The 22,754-nt window shown below is 36.1% G+C and overlaps 1 protein-coding gene across 1 annotated transcript; it reads right to left on the bottom strand.

Annotated features, from left to right (window-relative positions):
• Nucleotides 1-1,119: 1,119 nt before the first annotated feature.
• Nucleotides 1,120-16,555, bottom strand: LOC115971416. The gene is made up of 10 exons (XM_031091333.1): nt 16,231-16,555; nt 11,337-11,396; nt 11,189-11,228; nt 9,477-9,655; nt 9,294-9,332; nt 9,032-9,118; nt 8,688-8,748; nt 2,232-2,356; nt 1,515-1,606; nt 1,120-1,368 (listed from the first exon to the last, which is right to left on the bottom strand). The coding sequence occupies exons 1-10, from the start codon at nt 16,276-16,278 to the stop codon at nt 1,254-1,256; spliced, it is 846 nt and encodes a 281-aa protein (XP_030947193.1). The 5' UTR covers nt 16,279-16,555; the 3' UTR covers nt 1,120-1,253.
• Between the last annotated feature and the right edge of the window lie 6,199 nt (nt 16,556-22,754).

Genomic DNA, 22,754 nt, shown 5'->3' with positions numbered 1-22,754 from the left:
GGGCCCTATGCGATGACCTAAATGGCCTAGGCCTAAGGCCGGCCCTATTTGTTGTTTAATTTCTTCTTAAATCCTTGTTACAAATTAAATACAAGTTCTCCCCCATCACATTATAATTTTTTTGTTTGTTGCTCAAATTTCTTCTTAAATCCTTATTACAAATTAGATACAAGTTCTCCCCCATCACATTATAATTTTTTTATCGATGATATAAATAGAAGTTTTGAAGATTGAAGGTAAAAATTACAATTGTGAAAGCCAAGGGCTAATTTACAATAGACGCTAGACTTAGGGTGTGTAAAGTGTTTTTTTTTTTTTTAAAGATAAAGTAGATAATAAGGGAAGGGAAAATATGGTCTATCTACAAACATAAGACACCACCAAAAAATGCCATTACACCAGAAGTGTCACTTTAACCTCCATGTAAAGTGCACTCTAACCCAATTATTTTATGGCTTCCCCCTTGAGAAATTTTGAGCCTTTCTTAAAATAAAAACAAAAGAAGATCACATACAAAAATAGACAATCACAACTTCTTTCATAACTTGTTGAAGTGACAAAGTGGGATTAGGACAACATTATTTCCATTAAGACCACCACTGTCATCACTTTTATTATACACAAATCACAACTTGCCACCTTGACAAATGTAAAAAATATTGTGAAATTTAATTGTTCCTCAAGACCTATCATATTAAAAGTATCCACTAAAATTTCAAGAAATTTTGTTTCATTTTATGCCATTTGTGCCCCATGTTCCCTCGTGGTTAAATGCAGGAAACGGGATCTATGTTGCGCATGGGCAGGACCATGAACCAGGAAAAGGGATCTATGTTGTGCATGGGCAGGACCATGAATAATATGGGGGTAAGATCTGTCCATTGAATCCTCCAATTCCCTCAAATTTTTATTCCCTCCAAACTAGTTTTAGATATAAGATACATGACATTTAAAAATCAAATAAATATCACTATTCACATCTACCTAAGAATTGAAAAAAATGGGAGGATTCAATAATAATATATTGGCTTCCCCATCAACATATGGAGGCCACCATTCCAACACGACCTTTATGCAAGCTTTTGACAGAACATGCATTATAGATATATAAGATAATCAAACAGCAAGAAAGCCTCTCCTTTTTTTCCTATATTGAAATCAAACTAACCGAGCCCATCATTTAAAAAACAGGGGATATATAATATTGGTTTTTAGAAGAAATTGATTAAAAAAGGAAGAAAGACAACTATAATTCATACATCAGTTAAGATTAATGAAGATACAATCACAACATATGCCAGAAAAAAGAAAATGGCTATCTGAATGAAGAACTTTGGATTCTCCCTCATGTTAGGGGATGTAACAGCCCTGTAAACCAGAATAACTTTCATTTAGTTAGGATCAAAATAAAAGGAAATGTCTTTTTGGGAGAAAAGAATTTACAGATATAAAGTGAAATCTAATACTCCGTGTTTTACTGATGGAATTGAATTCAGGCTGCAAGAAGCCAATACCTGGCAATGCGCTGAGAGAATCGGTGAAAGGGTAAACTCTGGATAAAGACAATGCCTGGGCCCGTTAGAGTAGCTGTTACTAGATTGTCACCCTGCAAGTTGACAAACACAATTAAGAAAAACTACCTTCTTGGAAAGTAGAAACAAAATAATTGATGTGGTATTAGGACAGTTATGGGTATCAGTGAAGATGAGATAATTTTGGGCACCAAACTGGCTGGACCCAACAAATGAGACCCTATTTGTTGGGTATAAAACGACACAAAATTAGCTTTTCCAAGATAATGCAACTACAGAAAAGCTGGGTCAACCTTATCTCTAAGGTCCCAGAACCACCTAATTTTTCACCATTGGAGGCAGCAACATATACCTAAGGTGCTACTTATCAAAAACATATATACCTAAGGTGCTAAACTTGCCTTCAATATTACCATTTGAAAAACAATGCATACGTAGAATTTTTCTTTGCTAACAAGGTTAATTGAAAATATGAAGAACAATGCACTTTATTTTAAAGGTTTTCCGGAATCAGTATCCCCAAAATAATTGAGAGTAAGGTTGCCTATCAATCACCTCTCTCAAACCCTGGGGAGGTGTTTCAGAATATCCTACAGTTACTACTACACATGGTGTAAACACCAATGACAACATATAAATGGGTGGAGTTGATGAAAAACCACAAGGAAACAAAAAGTAAGATGGACAGTCAAAGCTCACCCCAAACACTGCTCTTCTCATAGGACCATTGTACTTTACTTGAACATTGACTGCGGTTGTCAGAGCAACAATACAAGATACATCAACAACTAATAACTCACCCACTTCAAGATTTTTCTGCACAACTAGAAAACAGAGAAACCCACAGAGGATTAGTCTAAAGGGTGAACATTGAAGCTTGATTTTGGTATTCTGAACTAAAGATATACCTATCCAGGAAGTAAGATAATCAACCAAGAAACACTTTTTTTTGATAGGTAATAAGACTTTTATTAAAAAAAATTGAACATCACGTTCACGATGGTGAACACTTTGAACAATGAAACAAATACAAGAAAATCAAGAGCTAAAAGAAATAGAAACTAAAAAATCAGCTACAGCAGTACAATTCGTACACCCCCAAATACGAGCCCAAAGAAACAGAGTACGAAAAAGTAAACATTTTAGATGTTCCAAAGTTCTCGCCTTGTCTTCAAAAATGCGGGCATTACGTTCCTACCGGACTAACCACATTAAACATGCCAGGACCATGTTCCAAATGATTGAAAGATGCTTTCCAAACCAGTTTCTCCAAATAAAGAAAAAAGATTTCACTGACCTTGGCATTACCCATTGAATCCCAAACACTGCAAAAACTTCACACCATAAGGCATGAGAGAACTTACAATGAAGAAGAAGGTGGTCCATTGATTCCCCATCACAACAACACAAGCAACACCTATTAACCAAAAACTGACCTTTCTTAATAAGGTTGTCAATAGTGAGTATCCCATCATTAGCTGCTGTCCATAAGAAAAAAGACACCCGTTTAGGCACCTTAGTACGCCACATACATTCCCAAGGAAAGGCATCAGTGGTAGGACTAGATAATAGCTTATAAAAAGAGCGCACATCAAAACACCATATGTAGTCAATCTCCAGACCAACTAATCATCCCCCTCACCCCTCGGCATAGAGGAATAAATAAACTCAAAGAATGAATAGACAGTGGTTGCCTGCCAATCCAGAGGACCATGAAGGAACAATAAGTTCCAGCTCCTACCTCCTTCTGAATTTGATACAACCAAGTCAGAGACCCATACTTCTTTAGAAACAAAGCAATCATACATGGAAGGGAATAGTTCCTTCAAAGGAGTAGGCCCACACCATGGGTCATGCCAAAAACTAAAACAGCTGCCCTCCCCCACATTAAAGAAAATCTGGCTAAAGAACTTCTCTGTTCCTTCTTTAATACTCCTCCACATCCCACACCCGTGAGCACCTCTTACCCCTCTAGTGCACCAACCTCCTCTCACCTCTCCATATTTGTCTGCTATAACCTGACGCCATAATCTATGATTTTCTTTCCCAAACTGCCACAACCACTTCCCAAGCAAAGCCTTGTTAAACAGCCCAACTCTCCGGATTCCCAAACCACCACATTCAACCGGCAAGCATACCTTATCCCAAGCAACTAAAGGATATTTAAAAACATCCTCTGAGGCCCCCCAAAGGAAATTCCTCTGAATTCTTTCAATTCTTGCAGCCACAGCCTGAGGGATAGTAAATAACGATAAAAAGTAAGTGGAAAGACTCGATAGGGTACTTTTTAACAAAATAAGCCTACCTCCTTTCGACAAATACAACCTTTTCCATCCAGCCAACCGTTTCTCCATTTTTTCAATAATAGGATTCCAAATTGATGAATCCTTATAGTGTGCCCCAAGAGGCATACCCAAATATCTCATAGGCAGAGTGCCCACCTTGCAGCAAAGGATACGAGCCAAACCATTCAAATCCCCAACATCACCAACAGAAACAATCTCACTCTTGCCTACATTAACTTTTAGGCCTGTAATAGCTTCAAAGAAGATCAGCACCATCTGCACATATAATAATTGGTCCCTAGAAGCATCACAAAACAATATAGTATCATCAGCAAAAAGAATGTGAGAAATATGGATACCCCCATGTCTATGGGACCCCGCTTTAAATCCACAAAGAAAACCACCATTTTCTGTCCTCTTTAACAGTCTACTCAACACTTCCATAATCATAAGAAATAAAAGTGGAGACAAAGGATCTCCTTGGCGAAGACCACGAAAACTACCAAAAAAACCTGCAGGAGATCCATTAACCAGAACGGAGAATTTAATTGTAGACATGCATGCCTTGATCCACCTACTCCACCTTGCCCCAAAGCCCATCCTTTCCATAAGGTAAAATAGTGCATTCCAGTTCACATGATCATAAGCCTTTTCAATGTCCAGCTTTATTATAACACCAGGAATACCACTCTTCAACTTGCTGTCTAAACATTCATTAGCAACAAAAACCGAATCAAGGATTTGTCTCCCTCCCACAAAAGAATTTTGAGAGTCGGATATCAATTTATCCAAAACTCCTCGAAGCCTATGAGCCAACACCTTAGCCAACAATTTATAAAGGCTGCCCACAAGACTAATAGGGCGAAAGTCTTTGATATTTACTGCATTAGTCTTCTTGGAGATCAAACAAAGAAACGTGGCATTAAGAGATTTCTCAAAAACACACTGACTGTGAAAATCTTTGAAGAAAGCCAATATATCCCCTTCTAAAACACTCCAGCATTTCTGAAAGAACGCCATAGTAAACCCATCTGGCCCAGGGGCCTTATCGCCTTCCGCATCCTTAAGAGCCTCAAAAATCTCCTCCTTCTCAAACTCTCTCTCCAACATAGACCTCTCAGTTTCGTCTAGACAAGCGAACTCTAACCCATCAATAGTAGGTCTCCAAGTTTCTGGTTCCTGATATAATCTCTTGTAAAAATCCACCACCTGATCCGTAACATCTGACTCCTCCTCAAAGAGAACACCATCCACCTCCACTCCTCTAATCTGATTGGTTCGCCTATGGGAATTGGCAATTCTATGAAAGAACCGTGTGTTGTTATCACCTTCCTTGATAAAAAGAGCCTTGGATTTCTACCTCCAAGAAATCTCTTCCAAGGAAACTAGAAAATCTATATCTGATTTAACCACCGACCTTCTAGCCCTGTCCTCTTGAGTCAACACCTGCATATCTTCTCTCATGTCAATGTCTAAGAGCTCTGTCAAAAGACTCTTTTTCCTAAAAGCTACATCTCCAAAAACATGCTTGTTCCAATGCTTCAAATCCCTTTTAAGGGCTTTCAACTTACAAGCTAGAACGTAACTTGGAGGTCCTATGAAATGATAACCATTCCACCAATGACGAACCTTATCCACAAAACCCTCCACTTTTAACCACATATTTTCAAATCTAAAAGGGCTCTTCCCCCTCGACATACCACCTAAAAGGGCTCTTCCCCCTCGACATACCACCTGCCTCTACTAGCAAAGGACAATGATCTGACACCACCCTGGGGAGAGTTCTTTGAGTCACATCTAAGAAATGCTCTTCCCAATCTGCTGTCATCAAAACTCTATCAAGCCTGGACATGGAAGGACTATTAGAGTCTCAAAACCAAGTATATTCACCTCCTACCAAAGGCAAATCAATCAGCGAATGTTTAGCAATGAAATCCGAGAATTTAAACATGGCTGGAAAAAAAGAGTTACAGCCAAGTCTCTCAGCCGGGTAACGGATAACATTGAAATCTCCCAACAAGCACCAAGCCCCAGCCCACTGTGATCTCACTAAGTCTAATTTTGCCCACATAGCATCCCTAAGACTTCCATCAGTCGGTCCATACACCCCTGAACAAATCCATTCAAAGCCATTTGACACACCCTTCAACACAACAGAAATTGAAAAACTTCCAACCACTGAATCTACTCTCTCAAAAACCCGTCTATCCCACATCAGAATGACATCCCCAGCTGTATGTATGGCATCTAAAGCCCCCCAGTCTACAAAAGGGCTACCCCAGAGACTTTTAACCAAGCTGGAGTTGGTGCTGTCTAGTTTAGATTCTTGAACACATACGATATCACACTTCCATTCCCGTAAAAGATTCTTCACAACATCTCTCTTATGAGGATTATTCAAACCCCTCACATTCCATGACAGCATTTTTAAATTCATTTACCAACAAATAAACCCAAACTAGAGGATTTCAAACTGCCTCTAGAACTTCTACCAGAATGCCCATCGTAATTAATAGATGAAAACAAATTTCTTAACTCCCTCATCCCCTTTTGGTTTGAATTGCTTACCCGACGAGTATTAACAGCAGTTGCTTGCTGCTCCCAAACCCTCTCAAGTTTTTGAAAAAAATCAATACACTGTCTCTCGCAACAATCAATTGGGAAACCCATATAAGTACCAAAATCTCTAATCATCCTACTCACCCATTCTGAAGGCTCCAAAACCTCTTCCATTGAAATCCCATCCGAACCATCATCCATAGAGACGAGATCAAGAGAACCAATTGGGTCCCACAGAGCCAGAGGTGTAATGACCTCAGGATTAACAGCCTCCTCACCCTTACCCGAAGGCAAAGAAGCATCCTAAATCAGTCTAGGAACCTCAGAGTCAACCAACCCACAACCCACCTCAGAAATAGGAAATTCAAGTCCGAACCCACCCTCACTTGGCTCTGAACCTGAACTGGACACCCAGAATTTTCAACGGTTGTCACACAAGCTCCAAGAACTGTATCGGCAACCAAAAACCCAGCCCCTTGGTCCACGTTTTGATCAGCGACAATAGGGGAGTGTGCCGGTGCTCTATCGACACTCAAGCCTGCCTCCACAACAGTGCCGTGATCATCTGAACCCGAAACACGATTGGCGAGCTTCGTATCAGTCATGAGTGGGTCGCTCAGTCTCTCGCCGGAGCACTGGAACTCCCCCGACTCTTCCATGTGAGTCGGTTCCTCATTGGACTTCATATCAGCAACAGGGAAGCCACCCAGTCCCTCGCCGGAGCTTGGGATCTCCCCTTTCTCGTCCTCGTGTGTTCCCGATCCTTCCCCAGTCACCCACTCAGAAATTTGCAAGTCTTCAGACCGATCACTTATACGGATATGACTTGAAATGTCAAAAGAGGGCTGGCTCGACTCATTCTCACGATTGGGTTGGTGGGCTTGATTGGGTCGGCTTACAATGGGCTGTAATTTACCCCAAGAAACAGTCCGCTTACCCTCACCCACTAAGTCAATAGAAACTTTTAAACAAAAGTGGGCCTGGGTCCATTTTAAATGACTTGCACGGACAAGCCTACCAGCTGTTGACACACTAGCAGAGATTGTCTTTTTGGAAACATCATCAAATCCCCCCAAAGACTCAAACTGATTACGCTGACCAGTTATATTTGGAAGATGCTTCACCAACTATAAATTACTCCCTTTATTATCGTGGCCATTTAGTTTTTTCCAAACTGGGGGTTTTTGCATGTCAATTGCTTTTTCAAACTCTCCGCCTCCAGCCACCACCTTTTCCACCGGTCCAACATTCGTCTTCCCCAAAAAATAGTCACGTAATCTTCTTCCAAACAAAGTCCAACCACCTATCTTGGTCCCCTCTAGAACTCGTAGGCAACCCCTTCTTGCACCATTGTGGTATTCAAAGATTTCCACAAATAAGCCGCCCTTGTTAAATCTACTGGCAAACTCCTAAAGTTTAGAATTCTCACGTAAACGTTTGAAAAAAGGTTGTTTTCGAAAGTTCCACTGATCTAGGTCTGTCAAGCAAGCAATAGTCCAATCCAAACCCAAACGGCCCACCCTAATGGAGCCATGGAACTTACCCCGTCGTTCATGAATAGCATAGGAATCTATCCTACCACCATCAAAAGCTAAAGAAAAAACCTTTGAATCAATACGAAAGACAGCTGAAATCCTCTCTAACCCCCCTGACTGTGGTTTAGGCTTGGGCTGTTGAGGTTTAGGTGGCTGTGCAGGAGTAACGGTGGGCTTGGGTTGGAAGGTTGAGGGAAGTGAAACGTTAGGTGGCTGTGTGGGAGTAATGGTGGGCTTGGGTTGTAAGGTTGAGGGATGTGAAACGTTAACAGTATGGGAAGCTATGGGTACAGGTATCAAGGGGGGTGGTGGTGGTCCTTGGCCAAAGGTCGGCCAAAAAAATTGTGGTAGTGTGAAAAAAGGTAAAGAGGGCTGGCTCGACACACACACATACACAAAAAAAAAAAAAATAAAGAAAGAAAGAAAGAAGGAAGCATTTAAGGGTTTTTTTCCCTTGTTTTGGGGGGGGGGGGGGTGTTGTTAAATAATAAAGGAAGAAAACAGAAACAAGCTCAGATTTAACCACACAAGAGGCTCAGGGAACTATGTTTAAGAGCTCATATAGAAATGCTAAGGTCACCAGTAATCTGTGAGGGGTAAACAAGCACAACTCAGTGCTGAACCCGCCAGACATGCTTGAACACAGAGCAGGACAAAAGGCCTGTCTATATTCTGTTTCAATTGCTTTCTCAGCAGAACTCCTGACAGAGCCAAACTCTAAAATGGCCCTGAAACAAATTTTATAAGAATGTATATTTGAGTCAGAAAGTTCATACCTGATCCACCCGCAAGTATGAATGCAAGCCCCTGGCCTGATAGCTTCTGTCTCAGAAATCCCTATAATAACATTAACATATTATTTACCCTAAATAGAAACATTTACATGCCACCCAAATACATACACAGCAAAATTGGGAGACCAGAGAAAAAATGCAGAGTGATAGAACATTCCGCCCAAAAGGGGAGGAAAATGGAGAAGAAGAAGAAGAAAAAGAGGAGAGAATGAAGAAAGAAACAAGACTCAACTGCTAGAAGGAGCAATGGCAAGAGGCCAGTCAAACCAAAAAATAAAAAGAAGAGAGAGGAGAGGAGGCAAATCTGAAACTACCAAATATCTCACCTCAGCACCAGCGATGACATTACGTACTCGTTGATCAACTGTATTACTGACCTTCACATCATTGACTGAGCAAAGGAATGCATCTGGCTACAATCAATTTCAACTAAGTCACATAAAAATCTAGATGACAGAGAAAGAGAAAGACAAGGTGATAGCAGAAGACAACCACAGTACATTGGTCACAGCAGAATGGGAAATACATGAAAAGGATTGTAAACTTAAAAGAACAAATAGACAATTAAAGCAAATAATTTAGCTCTACCTGACATAAAATTTCTCCATTAAACATAGCCAAATCAATCTGTAAAATAATGTCCATCCAGAAACATATATAAGACTATAGTTAGATATATCCAATAAAAGTATGGATCGTCAGCCATGCCCACTTAAAATGAGCAAGAAATGAAGTATTCATAGATATGTGGTATGTCTGAAAAGCACTAACCGGGAGAATCCTTGCAAGAGAAGGTGCAGCAATCCCAACAAATCCATCAGTTGGACCAGGATTACGAAGAATTATGCTACTCAAACTCTTCCCAAAAAGCCATTGCCACATACCTACTTCATTTTCAGGGACAAAAACATTTTCCATTTCGATGAACCCAGACATGAAGCACATGGAACCTACAATTTTTTGCGACACATTAAAAAACACAAGGACATTTTATGATCTGTAACTCAAAAAAGAAAAAAAAAAAAAAAAAAACTAATACGACTTTGGTCAAGTATAGAATGTCAAATTAAATCTATAATCCACTTTATAAAAATAGAAGATAACTATTTGAGATTACGACAATCCCATAAAGATTCCGACAAGTAATTTTCAATGAGCTCTCTATTTTCCCTGACGTTAATAAAATTCCATCACTTGAGGAGCCAACAAACCAGCAACAACCCCCTTCTAAATGTATATAACTGCGTTGGCTAGATTGAGGATTCAAGAAGATGATCTTCTGGCCAATGAATGTGGACTATTAAGAATTGCACAGAAAAATAAAAATTGCATCCAGTAGCCTTTCCTGAATAATGTGTATCTGGGTGTGGATGTGCAAGCCAAAATAGCAAAGGGATTAAGGAACTAAGAACAAAAGTAAGGAGCAGTATTTGCTCTACAAAAGTAAGAGCAGGTCATTCCTAAGAACAACAATAACTCAAAGGCAGTGCAATGCATGTGGAACACAACCAGACATCCAGATTGAAGTCAAAGTAGAGGAAATCCATTTCTGAGCAAGTTGACATGAACTAGCATCGAAACAACAACAATCCTTAGCATATTATACATAAAATTTGATTAACTAATTAATTGATCCCTTTTCCTTTCTCAGTATCCAAAGTGTGTACAATGCAAAGATTTAACAGTATTAATTCAAAGGCAATGCAGTGCATGTGGAATACAACCAGACATCCAGTTTGAAGTCAAAGTAAAGGAAATCTATTTCTGGGCAAGTTGACATAAATTAGCATTCAAACAATAACAATCCTTAGCATAGTATACATAAAGTTTAATTAACTAATTAATTGATCCCTTTTCCTTTTCTCAGTATCCAAAGTATGTACAATGAAAAAATTTACTAACACAACATCCTTCCAAAATAAAAAGCAAAAGAAAAGATGCATTTCCATACAAAGTAATGTCAATCAAACAGCTTCCAAATTAAAAGAAAGGCTAAAATAGTAAAATGCAATCTTAGGCAAACCACACTTCAAGTGAAACCAGTTTGTTATTAAAATCAATCAAACAAGTTAAAAGCTCTTGGCATGCCTCAAATGGATAGATAGTCCCCTAATCTATGCATAGCCATGATTGGCAATGAGAAACATCATAGGATAAGATTATCTATGTCATCCATCACCCCAAAAAAAGTCTCTGACACTATACTTCTTTAATCACTAAGAAAATTTTCTCATTGACTACTTTAGTATCAACTGCATGAATGTAATCCTCAATAGATAAGCAACAAAATTAAAAATTAGCATATAGACGTGCACTGACTAACCCAACTACCCCCCACCCCCCCAACAAAAAAAAAAAAAAAAAGCAGGAGAAAAATTAGAAAGAAAAAAAATGGCAAAGTTAGGATGATAGGATAACAAATTGATATCATTTCTCTTTAGATAGACCATCAACTAAACCATCCATCAAAAACACAAACTTACCAGGCTTTGCAACAACCTTTTCTTGTGGCTTCAACATTATCTGAAAATGCAAAAACCATCCAATTAAATATTTTAAGAGAAATAAAGATACAGGAGCTGAGGAATAAGGGGAAAAACATTATACACTTTGGAGCAATAAGGAATATACCTGAACCACCTGAGCTTCACCACCCAGAATCTGAAAAGGTATCACAGCATCTTGTGGACTCTACAGTAGGGAAATATGAATATCAGTTAGAAAGACATCAAAACCCATCAAGTATTTGCACAATTCACTTAACATGAGCACACATACTCCTTACGTCAAACCGACAAAAACCAAAAAAATGAGCTTAAACAAGGAATAACCACAAAATCACATACAAATAAGTTCATAGCAGAGTATTGGATTCAAAGTAGATTATACTTTATCACATCAGATTTCCATCCCTGACTAAGAAAGAAATGGATAAACTACAGAGAACCCACAAAACACAAAAATGACATTCTACAGATACTGTTTGCATACAAGAATATATACTACTCTATATAGAGTAGACTCAAATTAAGTCTACAATATGATCATACATGAGTATCCATTTTGTATGCTAGTTATGGTTGAAACTCATATTGAGTCTACAATTTGTCCAGACATTACATTTTGTATGCTAACTGTTGAAACTCATTTTCAACTAAGTAAGATGATCATTCACCATAACTTCCCAGCATTTTTGGTTATCATTTCTCTTTAGTTTGCTTTAAAGTTCTACATTTTCTATCCCCTTGAGAAAGAACTACAAAAGAGATACACATTTTTAGATTAATTAACTAGAAATAATTGCATTTTCTTTTTACAAGTAAAAGTTTTACTTAAAGGGAAAATACATACAAAGGACGATTATTTTTTGATAGTTATAAATGGGGGAGAGGGTATTTGAACTCTGGACATCTTCATTAGAAACACCAAGAGGTGCCAGTTAAGTACAAGACTCTTGGCCATACAAAGGACTATAATAATACATCCTCATATAAAATTACATTTAAAGAGTTATAAAAGCAATAAAATCTAAAAAAGTATCACAATCTAAATTTCCAAAAGCATGAATTCGATCATATAATGAGCATAAGACAATGCTCTTCAAAGATTTTTTGCTTTACTCCATATTATTAAGGGTGCGACTATTCCTCTATATTAGAGAAAATGTAATTGAGGTTAGCGGGGTGGAAGAAGTTGTACTTTTCTAAGGGAGGTAAGCTCACTTTAATAAAGAGCACACTTCCAAGCATGCCTACATATTTTCTCTCTCTTTTTCCCTTCCCCTCTATTCATGCAAATCAGATTGAAAAATTTGCAGGAAGATTTTCTATGGGATAGTTTAGGAAATGAATTTAAACTCCATCTTGTTATCTGGAAGAAGATCTATGAATCAATTCAACATGGCAGATTGGGCAAAAGGAGTTCAGTATCTTTTAACCAAGTTCTATTGGGAAAATGGTTGTTGAGGTTTGCCATGGAAAAAGATGTTTTCTGGAGGAAGGTGGTGGACAAAAAATACATGAAGTGGCTGGAAGAAGGTGGTTGGTGTTTGATGGCAAGCAGGGACCCCTACTTTATTTGTCTCTGGAAACATATCATAAGGGGCTGGGGAAAGTTTTCTAACTGCATCACCTTTGAGGTTGGTAATGGTACCAATATTCATCTCTGGCATGATAGGTGGCTTGGGGATGGTTGTCTTAAAGACACTTTCCCAGAACCCAGATTGATATAGAAACGCTCAAATAAGAAGGCTACTGTAGCAGACTATATGATCTGGAAAGCAGGTCATCTTCATTGTGATGTCACCTTTCTTAAAGCTATCCAAGACTGGAAGATGTATGTCTTAATAGATTTCCTTAATTTTATATCCTCCATAAAGGTCAATCAAGATGCTAAAGACTATATTGATTGGGGACCATCAAAGAGCAGGTCATTCGAGGTCAAATCCTTTTATAAAGAGCTATATGCGGGAGATGTGTAGTATTTCTTGTGGAAAGGTATTTGGAGGATCAAATCTCCTACTAAGGTATCTTTTTTATTTGGACAGCAGCATTGGAGAAAACTCTGACTCTAGATAACCTACGAAGAAGAAACATAATTTTTTTTTTTTTTTTTTTTGAAGAAGAAGAAGAAGAAACATAATTGTTGTGTAATGGTGTTCATGTATAAGAAGGATGGAGGATCAGTTGATCAGTTGCATCTACATTGAGATATGGCCAGATACTTATGGTCTTCATTGTTCTGTTTATTTGGGCTAGTGGGTCAGCCTATGAGGGTATTTGATATGCTATTTTGTTGGAAGGTGAGGTTTGCTAGACATCGGAATAGTGATATTTAGAATGTGATCCCTTTGTACTTAATGTGGACTATCCAGAAAGAATGCAGTTGTTGAATGTTTGAAGGATTCAAACATGCTACAATTTATCTTAAGCAAATTTTTTATGTGCTTTGTACAAGTAGGTGGCCATACTTAGGAGCCATTCCTACTCTAATTTTCTCAAGTTCCTAGATTCTTGTACTTTCTATTGATTTTTTGCAAATTTTATTGATTTCTCACTTTTAAGTACACCACCCATATACTTGTTTTTGTTTTTTTTTTTTTCTTAAGAAAATTTTTACTTACCTTAAATGAGGATGAACTACCAATTCCTCACAAATCATACACATGTAGTATCTATGCACAATTATTCCCCTTCTCCTTAGGTTGCCAACTGTCAGTATTTTGCCAGAAGCAAATGTCTGCAGTCCATCCAGACAATGCTACTTTTCTTGGTAGAAATATTCTTTTTTGGAACTTCCCTTGTACAACTCTGTGTACTAGGTTGCACCTCTTTTCAATGTATTTATTACTTATCAGGGGGAAAAAATTGCATTTTCAACTGTAAAGGTTCATATTTCTTACTGATGTTGACAAGTATAACACCTAAAGATATTTTGTTATGCCACAGAAAAAACTCCAAAAGATTCAGTGTCCATTTGGCATCAGCTTATTTTTCTTTTTGCTGAAAGTTGGTTAAAGTATACTAGTAATTGAAAAAGTGAGGTTATAAAAAGCTGTACATAACCAAAGTAAGCTAAAAACAAACAAAAAAAGTCATGGAAAATGTACACTCAGTAACCAAATCTCAGCTGCAGCTTTAAGAAAACACATGAAGGGAAGAGAATGTATTATGCCATATTAATAATTTTCCTAAGACTTTTTTAGGTTCCATTCTCTAAATCTATACCATTAGACATACTATGTGATTATTGAAACTTCAATATATCTATCCATAACAAGATTCAATATTTAGCATAAGTTTAATTCCTAAAAACATTAACTGGGAAAACCCAATCTAATTAATTCTCATTGAAGTCGACTTGCTTTTATTAGTTGTTTTACTCTCCCTAATCTAAATCTTGCATTGTTCACTACCAATAGCCTTGTAGCTCAGCTAGCACTTCCTGGTGTTTCCAACGTAGACATCTACAGTTCAAATCCCCCCTCCCCCAATATTCGAATTATTGAACTATCAAAAAAAATACGCAACCACCAGTCTGGTCATCCCTAAATTTACACAACTTACAAGGTTAACAGATATGGTTTTTTTTTTTGGATAAGCACAGATATGATTAAATATTATGATATGAAGTGCAACTAGTAATTAGACTTACTACTTCTGCCCTAAATAATTTGCCAAATTCTTGGCTGAATTCGCAAAACGATAGCTGTTGGCAATGCATTCTGAATTCAGTCATCCCAATCTATCAATAGTTTTCCTTAAGTAGCCTATTCAAGTTATAAAATTTATTGCTTATAAATAAATAAAAACAGTTGGATGCTTGTAATTTGTGTATTTGATTGTTTTGGTCCCTTGCTGTATACTTCCTGTATACTTGGGTGACTCCTTTTTATGATTTTGAATAGAATTTTCTTTACTTATCAAAAATAAATAAATAAATAACAGTTTTGTGCCTATAGTATTGAGTCCACGAATCAAAATCCTAAAAGCAATACGTGAATAATTAAAATGGCTACACCCTCAAGAATCCTATCTACTCTAGCTAGCCAAGGGATGCCCTCCATGTGTGAAGATCTAGGAGCAGTTGGTCCAGCCATGTAACTTGCAGTAAGCATGCTTCATAGACATCATGAGCAATACACCCTACTGTTAATGCCAACTCCTATGATGGCTTGGAGGAATCTAATTTTAAGTGGTTGAATTAATAGGCTAGCTGAGGATAATGGCTGTACGCCTGTACCGTAAATACAGCAGCAATGCCTTCTCCAACTTCGGGAATGATTAGTATTCTTGCTCCATGTCAAATTCTTGTTTCACCACTTGATGCACTAACAGCCTCTCCGAATATCATCTTTGTTGCTCCAGAAGATATATCCCAAACAATCTGCCTTCACTTAGAATTTCCCTTACTGTCATTTTCTTTCTTTGCACCTCTCTCACTACACTTTCCACTCTTTCCTATCAATACATAATTTACTTCTTTGTTAAAAATAAATAAATAAATAATATGCCTAATGATCCTTATTTTCCTAGAAAACCTAATCATTGATTAATCTTTACCATTTAGAAAATTGCGATTCTCCTCCTCATTGAGATCAGCATGTGCTAGAAAATAGCATTTTGCTATTTTTCTTAAACCTCCATGAACTAACTACGTTAATAACTTGAAACCATTGATCAAACTTAGCTAATAGCGTAATTGTCTCACAAACTTGCCTCCGCCAAATGAAAACCTAAATACAAACTGAATAACAAAATCTCCAACAATGTACATAAAGCAAATCGGTAATCGGATCAAACGCCAAACCAAAAGCAAGTCACTAAATTCACATACAAAATTAAAAGAACCAACTCCATTCAGCTACCGCGAGATGTGTTCAAAAATAACAGAAATAATAAATAAATAAAAACTTCAACTTTCTTCATTTTCCTAAGTTTTCTAGGCAACCAAACAGAGAGAAAAGAACAAAAACCAAAAATGCCATCGAATTGTGGAAGACACATAGTGTTGAAGTAGTGAGCACCTGATAGACGTAAGGTTGGAAAGGCGTTGAGAAAAACGGTGCGGCCATGGCGAAAACGCAGCGAATAGATTTGAATTCAGAGAGATCCAACAGAATGGAATCGTTCAATTTTTCCTTTTGAGATTTCAATAGACCTCCATTGTCGTGATCGGATCGAAAACGAGAGAAATTCAGTGAGGTTTGAATGATTTTGCTTAAAATGTAAAGGGGTTTTGGGGGTCTTCGTAAACTAAATGAAAGAGATTGAAGTAACCAAAATAACCTTGATTGTCAACGAATTTGCCTGTGGAATTGGCCGGGTTGAGGTGGCTTTTTTGTCAGACTGAGCTTTCAATTACTGGTTCAGGTTTTTGTCTTTGATGTGGGATTCGTTGAATGGAGTACACGTGGCATTAATTGTGAAGTGGCGTCTTTCTATTGGTTATGCCTCAACTCTCGACGTGTTCATGTAAAAACAACTACGTCCGTCCTGCTCAGATGTGCTCACTTCTCCGTCGTTTCACATGAAGCCATCGTCGTTTTGGCCTTCCCAAATTTCTTACAGCTGTATTACTTCTTTTAGGACCATGGTAACTCTAACCAACTTTGTGACGATTTATAAGGAAATATTTAAACGAGTCACATAATCATGTGATTACGACTACATGTGAATAGTTTTTATAACTGTCACGTAGCGAGTTGGAAAATTTTTTTGGCTTGAAGGTAATTTTATTTTTACCTCTATAATGGTAAAGTGCATTAAGATCGCTTGAACTTTTATGTCGTTGAACTAAGACTTGTCTTTTTTTTTTTTCCTGCCAGTTTAGTTATTAATTATTGGCATAAATTTTTGAAGGGGTAAAAAAATTTAATAATGGTTTTACTTGGAGATGAAGCTAAGAATTTATATTTGAGAGGCCAAACATAAAATTAGACAATTAATTTTTTTCTTTGTATATATTAATTATATGACAAAACTTAGGTACAGTATCTTAAGCATGGTTGTCAAAATCGCGATCCGGATCGTAAAATCGCACGATTTTACGATCCCACCTCATCAAAAAGTTTAAAATCGTAGCAAGATCGTAAAAATGGTAGGATTGTATGTAGAATCGTGTAGGATCATATGGGATCCTACCGATCTTATTGATCCTACAATTTGGATTGATTTTTTTTTTTTTTTTTTTAAGTTGGATTCATTTGGGTAGGATAATCCACCTAAACCCACAAGCCCAATGGGTTATCAAAAGCCCAATAATGAATTGAAATCCCAAATTTACCCCTATGTCAACATAAAGTCTCAAAAAAACCTATAGTACTTAAGTTTAACGTTTTAAAAAACAAAACCTAAAATATTTAGATGATGAAATGAGATATGAAAATGACAGTGATTAAATTAGAAGAACCTTAGAATGTGAATTCTTTTTTGGATTTCATATTTGTAATTAGCTAGTTTACCTTAGATTGAGAATTCTCTTTTAGATTACATATTATAAATTTGTAGTTAGCTAGTTTTTATATGCTAACAAGCCTAACTTATTTTGGATTTGGAACTTAGAATTTGGAAAACATTTTCCATATGTGTAGATAATATTTTGGTACTTAGTAGCTACTTAAACATGTATTGAATTTTTTAGATACATTATGTCAAAAGTTAAATATATTTTGTTTCATTAGAATGACATAAGAATGATGTAATGCGTGCAAATTACATTTTATGATGCAATTTTTTTTTTAATGGATGGATTCATATTTTAAGTGATTATATAACATACAAAGTCACTATCAATAGGTTTTTTGTTTAAAATCTGAAAATAGGTAGGATCTTATGATTCACGATCCAATCCTACGATCTACGATCCTACCTACCTTCCACGATCCTACGTAGGATCCCGATTTTGACAACCTTGATCTTAGGTGTTATTCCTTAAGTTCCTCTCTTAAAATTCTATCATATGGATTTTTTTCTCATAGGATGAAAATGTATTTTTTAATTAATTAGTTACATGGCTGAAATTTAAAAGGGAAATATAAGGAACAGTACTTAAGTATTGTACTTAAGTCTTGCCCTTAATTATATCCATACTAATAGTAACGTACATACAGTTTAATAATTAGAACCCAAAGATGTATTATTTTTGAATTATCGTCTCCTAAACTTGTCCATGAACCTAGATTTTTCAAATTAAATTATCACCCATTAAATATAATGACTAAAATTTTAAAATTGCTAAATAAAAGACAAACAATCATTCAAATTTCAATATATAAGAAAATCTAATAACTACAATCAAATACATGTTGTAAGGACTTAAATCGTAGCAATCCCAAACTGGTCTTGGGTTCGTACTTTAAAAGCCCAAACAATAAAATTTGTAGAGTGTGGGTGTTCAAGAACTAGATTAACTTTTTAAAAGTAAAACGATTCAACCTTACGTTTATAGATGGATTAGAACCGATATAACAATTTGTTTTTTTTTTTTAAACAAGTACAGGTCTTTTTTTTCTAAGCTTTTTTCCTGAGTGTTCTTTTTGTCTTTCTTTTTGTTCTGATCTTTTTCCGCATGCTTTTCTTTCATGTTATATACTGCCCTCTTCATACCATCTTCACCACACACGAGTAGGTTGGGTTCAGGAAATCTCTTTCTGTCCCATCTAACACCTTTTGGAACCTCCTACTAGCAGTTGTAAGGCTGCTTCATCACTGTTCAGGCATCACCTCCACATTAATGCGGCCAGAGAGTTGGTTGAGAGGCAATTAATGCGGAGGCAGCTGTTGTTATAGACATTTGTTTGTCTTCTCTTTCTTACCCTTGGTCCCTTATCCCACCTTTAATGGTGACGTAGTTCCGAAGCACGTTTGTAACAAGATGGCGTTCTAATCGTCCTCGGACTCATACTGCCGAGAAGGATTTTGTCCTCGGACAAATATTGAACTCACCTTTCGTGATATTCACTCTTTCTTTCGTTTGGTTATCCTTACAATCTGACATGGGCCTCCTCAGACAAATTTGCATCCTCGGATGGGCCACAGGCCCAATTAACTTGACCTTAATAATTTTAGTGACTGACCGGCCCCCACACATGTTATATTATTTTATATATAAATTAAATGATAAAAATAATATATTTTAATCATATACATTTATAATGTTATGATATATTGATTATTTTAATATTTTAAGAACAAATAAATATATGAGAAAAGTCAAATCAAATGAAATGAAAATAAAATAAAAAGTACATGGTAAAGTGGGATTAGCCTACACGGCTACACACTTGCTTTTGTAGTAAGGATTTTAACCACACACGTGGTTATCTAGTGGAGGATGATAATTGTTTGAGAAGTGTTACGTCTATAATAATTATATAATAATTTCACAACGAATTCTAAGTGATAAGTTGTTATTGGTTCTAATTTTAATCCACAACTTAAATAACTATTTTGTTCACGCGTAACAGAATCAGTGGCTCATTAACAAACTCGAGCTTGATAGATAATAAAATGAACAAGTCTAAACTTTTACCTAAACTTTGATAGTTTACCAAATGAGAAATGATATGTCTACAATATTTTTACAACAAATCCTAAGTGGCAGGTTGTTACTTGTTGTTAATGTTGAGTTAAAAAAGTAATCTCAATGCTAAATTCAAATTTGAACCAATAACAACTAACCACCTATGATTTGTTGTGAAAATATTGTAAAAATGTTGTAGATGTAGCATTTCTCTTACCAAATAGACGCTTATGTTATGAACATGTATTAGTGTATTCTTCTATGTTTTGGCCTTCCCAAATTTTTTTTAAAAAAAAAAAAAAAAATACAATACAATACAATACCTATTTATAGTGATAAGAATGAAGAGTAAATGCTAACCTGAAATTACGACCAACCCCTAAAGATCAAATACTTTGACCAAGTTTGCCTAAATGTTTACCAAAGGTCAAATGCTCCCTTTTATGGAAAAGACATCAAAATAGTAAATTCTATCTGTTTGTAACCAAAACCTTGAATTAACCTACTTTGATTAAGGTTTTGACCAAGCTTTGACTGAAAGTTTGACGGTCACATCAGAGCAAATTTGTCACCATAAATATTACAAAATACCTTAGAATTGACTACTCACAAATTGAAATTGGACTTGAAACAAGTAAGATGTCGCAAAATTAATGGAAAACGTCTCAAACACTTGGCAAATTTGGTTAAGTGTAGGAAGGATCGGATTTTGAGTTTCATCATGGTCAAACTAGGATCAAACGACATTGAATGAGGGTGTTATGTACTCGTGCTTGTAACTGTTCATTGAATGAAGATCGGATTTTGAGTTTCATTATGATCAAACTAGCCGTTATCTGTGAGGAGGGAATGGAGTGGAATAGAATAGAATGAAAAAAAAAAATATATAAATATTCTTCCCTCCCCTTGTTTTGGAGTTTTAACGGAGGAAATGAAAAATTCATTCCCTTGTTTACGAGTTTAGGTGGAAGGGAATTGAATGATTATGAGGGAACACTCATTCCCTCTTTTTTCCCTCAAAACCTCAAATTTCCATTCCTCCCAAATTGGGAGGAATAAGAGGGAATGGATTTAGGTTTAATGAAAATTTTATTGAAACTCCTAAATTATCCCTTGAATCTTAACCCTTTTTATTTTCAACCAGCCATACAAATATGTTTGCTCTCTCTTTGCTGCTCTTTCTTTCTCACGCTGCTATTAATCTCAACCAACCATACCCAACTATGAGTTTTTCAATTGTTTTGATTTCATTGATTTATTTACTATTAAAAAGCTTTTGCTAATATATGTATTCTGTGAATGCTAGTGTATGCTATGAGATTTTCACTTGTATGAAATTTAAATCCTATTATTGTCTTTTGAGTGAATGCTAGTGTACTATACATATTCTGCAATTATTCATTGGTTTTTTCAAAACTGTATGATTACCTGTTTGCCTCAGTTAAGTCCAGCCGTACCCAACTATCCAAACCCAACTGTTAAATTTTCACTTGTATGAAGTTTAATTCCTATCATTGTCTTTTGTGGGAATACTAGTGTATGTGTTCTGTAATTATCCACCAATTTCTTCAAAACTATGACTACCTACTTGCCTCAAACCATTAGTTTTGAATGTTAAATTAAGTCCATTAGTTTTAATCAAGTAGACCTTAGAATCATTAGACAATAGAGCCTTAGTTTTTGAATTTAAAATTAAGTCCAGATACCTTTATAAAATGTCTTTGAGTTATTGGTCTACTGTGCAACAAGTTGTTTCTGTTATTGAATCCCAAACAAAATTAATGTTTATAGTTTAGCATTTTTATTTTTATACTAGTTGTAACACATTCCTAATTAGTTAGACTATATCATCTCAAAGCATCTTTTATAAATACAAAGGTCCTGTGGAATACTCCAGTGAGAGGAATTATTTACACCATTTTATTCAATTTCCATTCTCTTTATTATTATGGATGGAACTTGTGCCCATAATTTTTTTAAGTTGGACTTAAAACGTAACTATTTTTTTACTTAGATAAATTTGAATGATGAGGTACTTGAGACCATAATTTTTTTGGACTTTATGTGGAAACTAGCCTTGGTTCATGCTGCATGCTGTTATTTGTGCTACATTATCCATTGAAGGCAATGACTAAAAAGACTTATTTCCCTCATTCATACACAATAAACCATAGAAAGACAAAGTGTTTGTGATAAAATAATGTCTCGACTTAGGACTAGTGAAAAAAGGTATGATGTAATACGCATGGGTCCACAAGTTCTTCAAGGTTTGTGTGACATTTTGCGAAGAAATGGTGATCTTCAAGACACACAACGTGTCACGTTGAAGAGCAAGTTGCTAAGTTTCTTCACATTCTATCACATAATGTGAAAAATCGTACAATTTCCTTCTTTGTTTGTCGTTCCGGTGAAACCATTAGTTGTCATTTTCATAACGTGTTAAGGTAAATAATTATGTTAGAGGATTAGTTCCTTCAACAAACTGATGGAATCTAAGTGCCACTTGAAATACTACAGAGTAGTAGGTTCAACCCATATTTTAAGAAAAATATATCATGTTTATATTTTATATTTGATAGTAGTCTAGTATAAATATATTTTAAGATAAATGTCTTTGAGACATAATGTTAATCTTAGAATTGTTTTAAGGCACCTGATGGAACACATGTTCATGTCAAAGTGTCTAACGAAGATGCACCAAGATATTGGGGTAGGAAGGGTTACCCAACACAAAATGTGTTGACAGCATGCTCGTTTGATTTGAAATTTACATACATATTACCAGATTGGGAAGGAACTGCTTTAGATTCAAGAATAATAAAGAGTGCTTTAACTAGAAACGATAACTTGAAAATCCCACAAGGTAAATTTTATTCAAATATGTATTAGGGTGTATTATTTATAATTAAAAAAATTGTAGTATATAATTAACAATTGTTATTGTTTATTAGGAAAATATTATCTTGTTGATGCGGGATACATGAATAGAAGTCATTTGATTACATCTTATAAGAGGGTGTGTCATCA

This window comes from Quercus lobata, chromosome 12, assembly GCF_001633185.2.
Source record: "Quercus lobata isolate SW786 chromosome 12, ValleyOak3.0 Primary Assembly, whole genome shotgun sequence".
Taxonomy (NCBI): domain Eukaryota; kingdom Viridiplantae; phylum Streptophyta; class Magnoliopsida; order Fagales; family Fagaceae; genus Quercus; species Quercus lobata.
The sequence above is the reverse complement of the archived record's forward strand: the minus strand, read 5'-3'. Positions and strand labels throughout refer to the sequence as shown.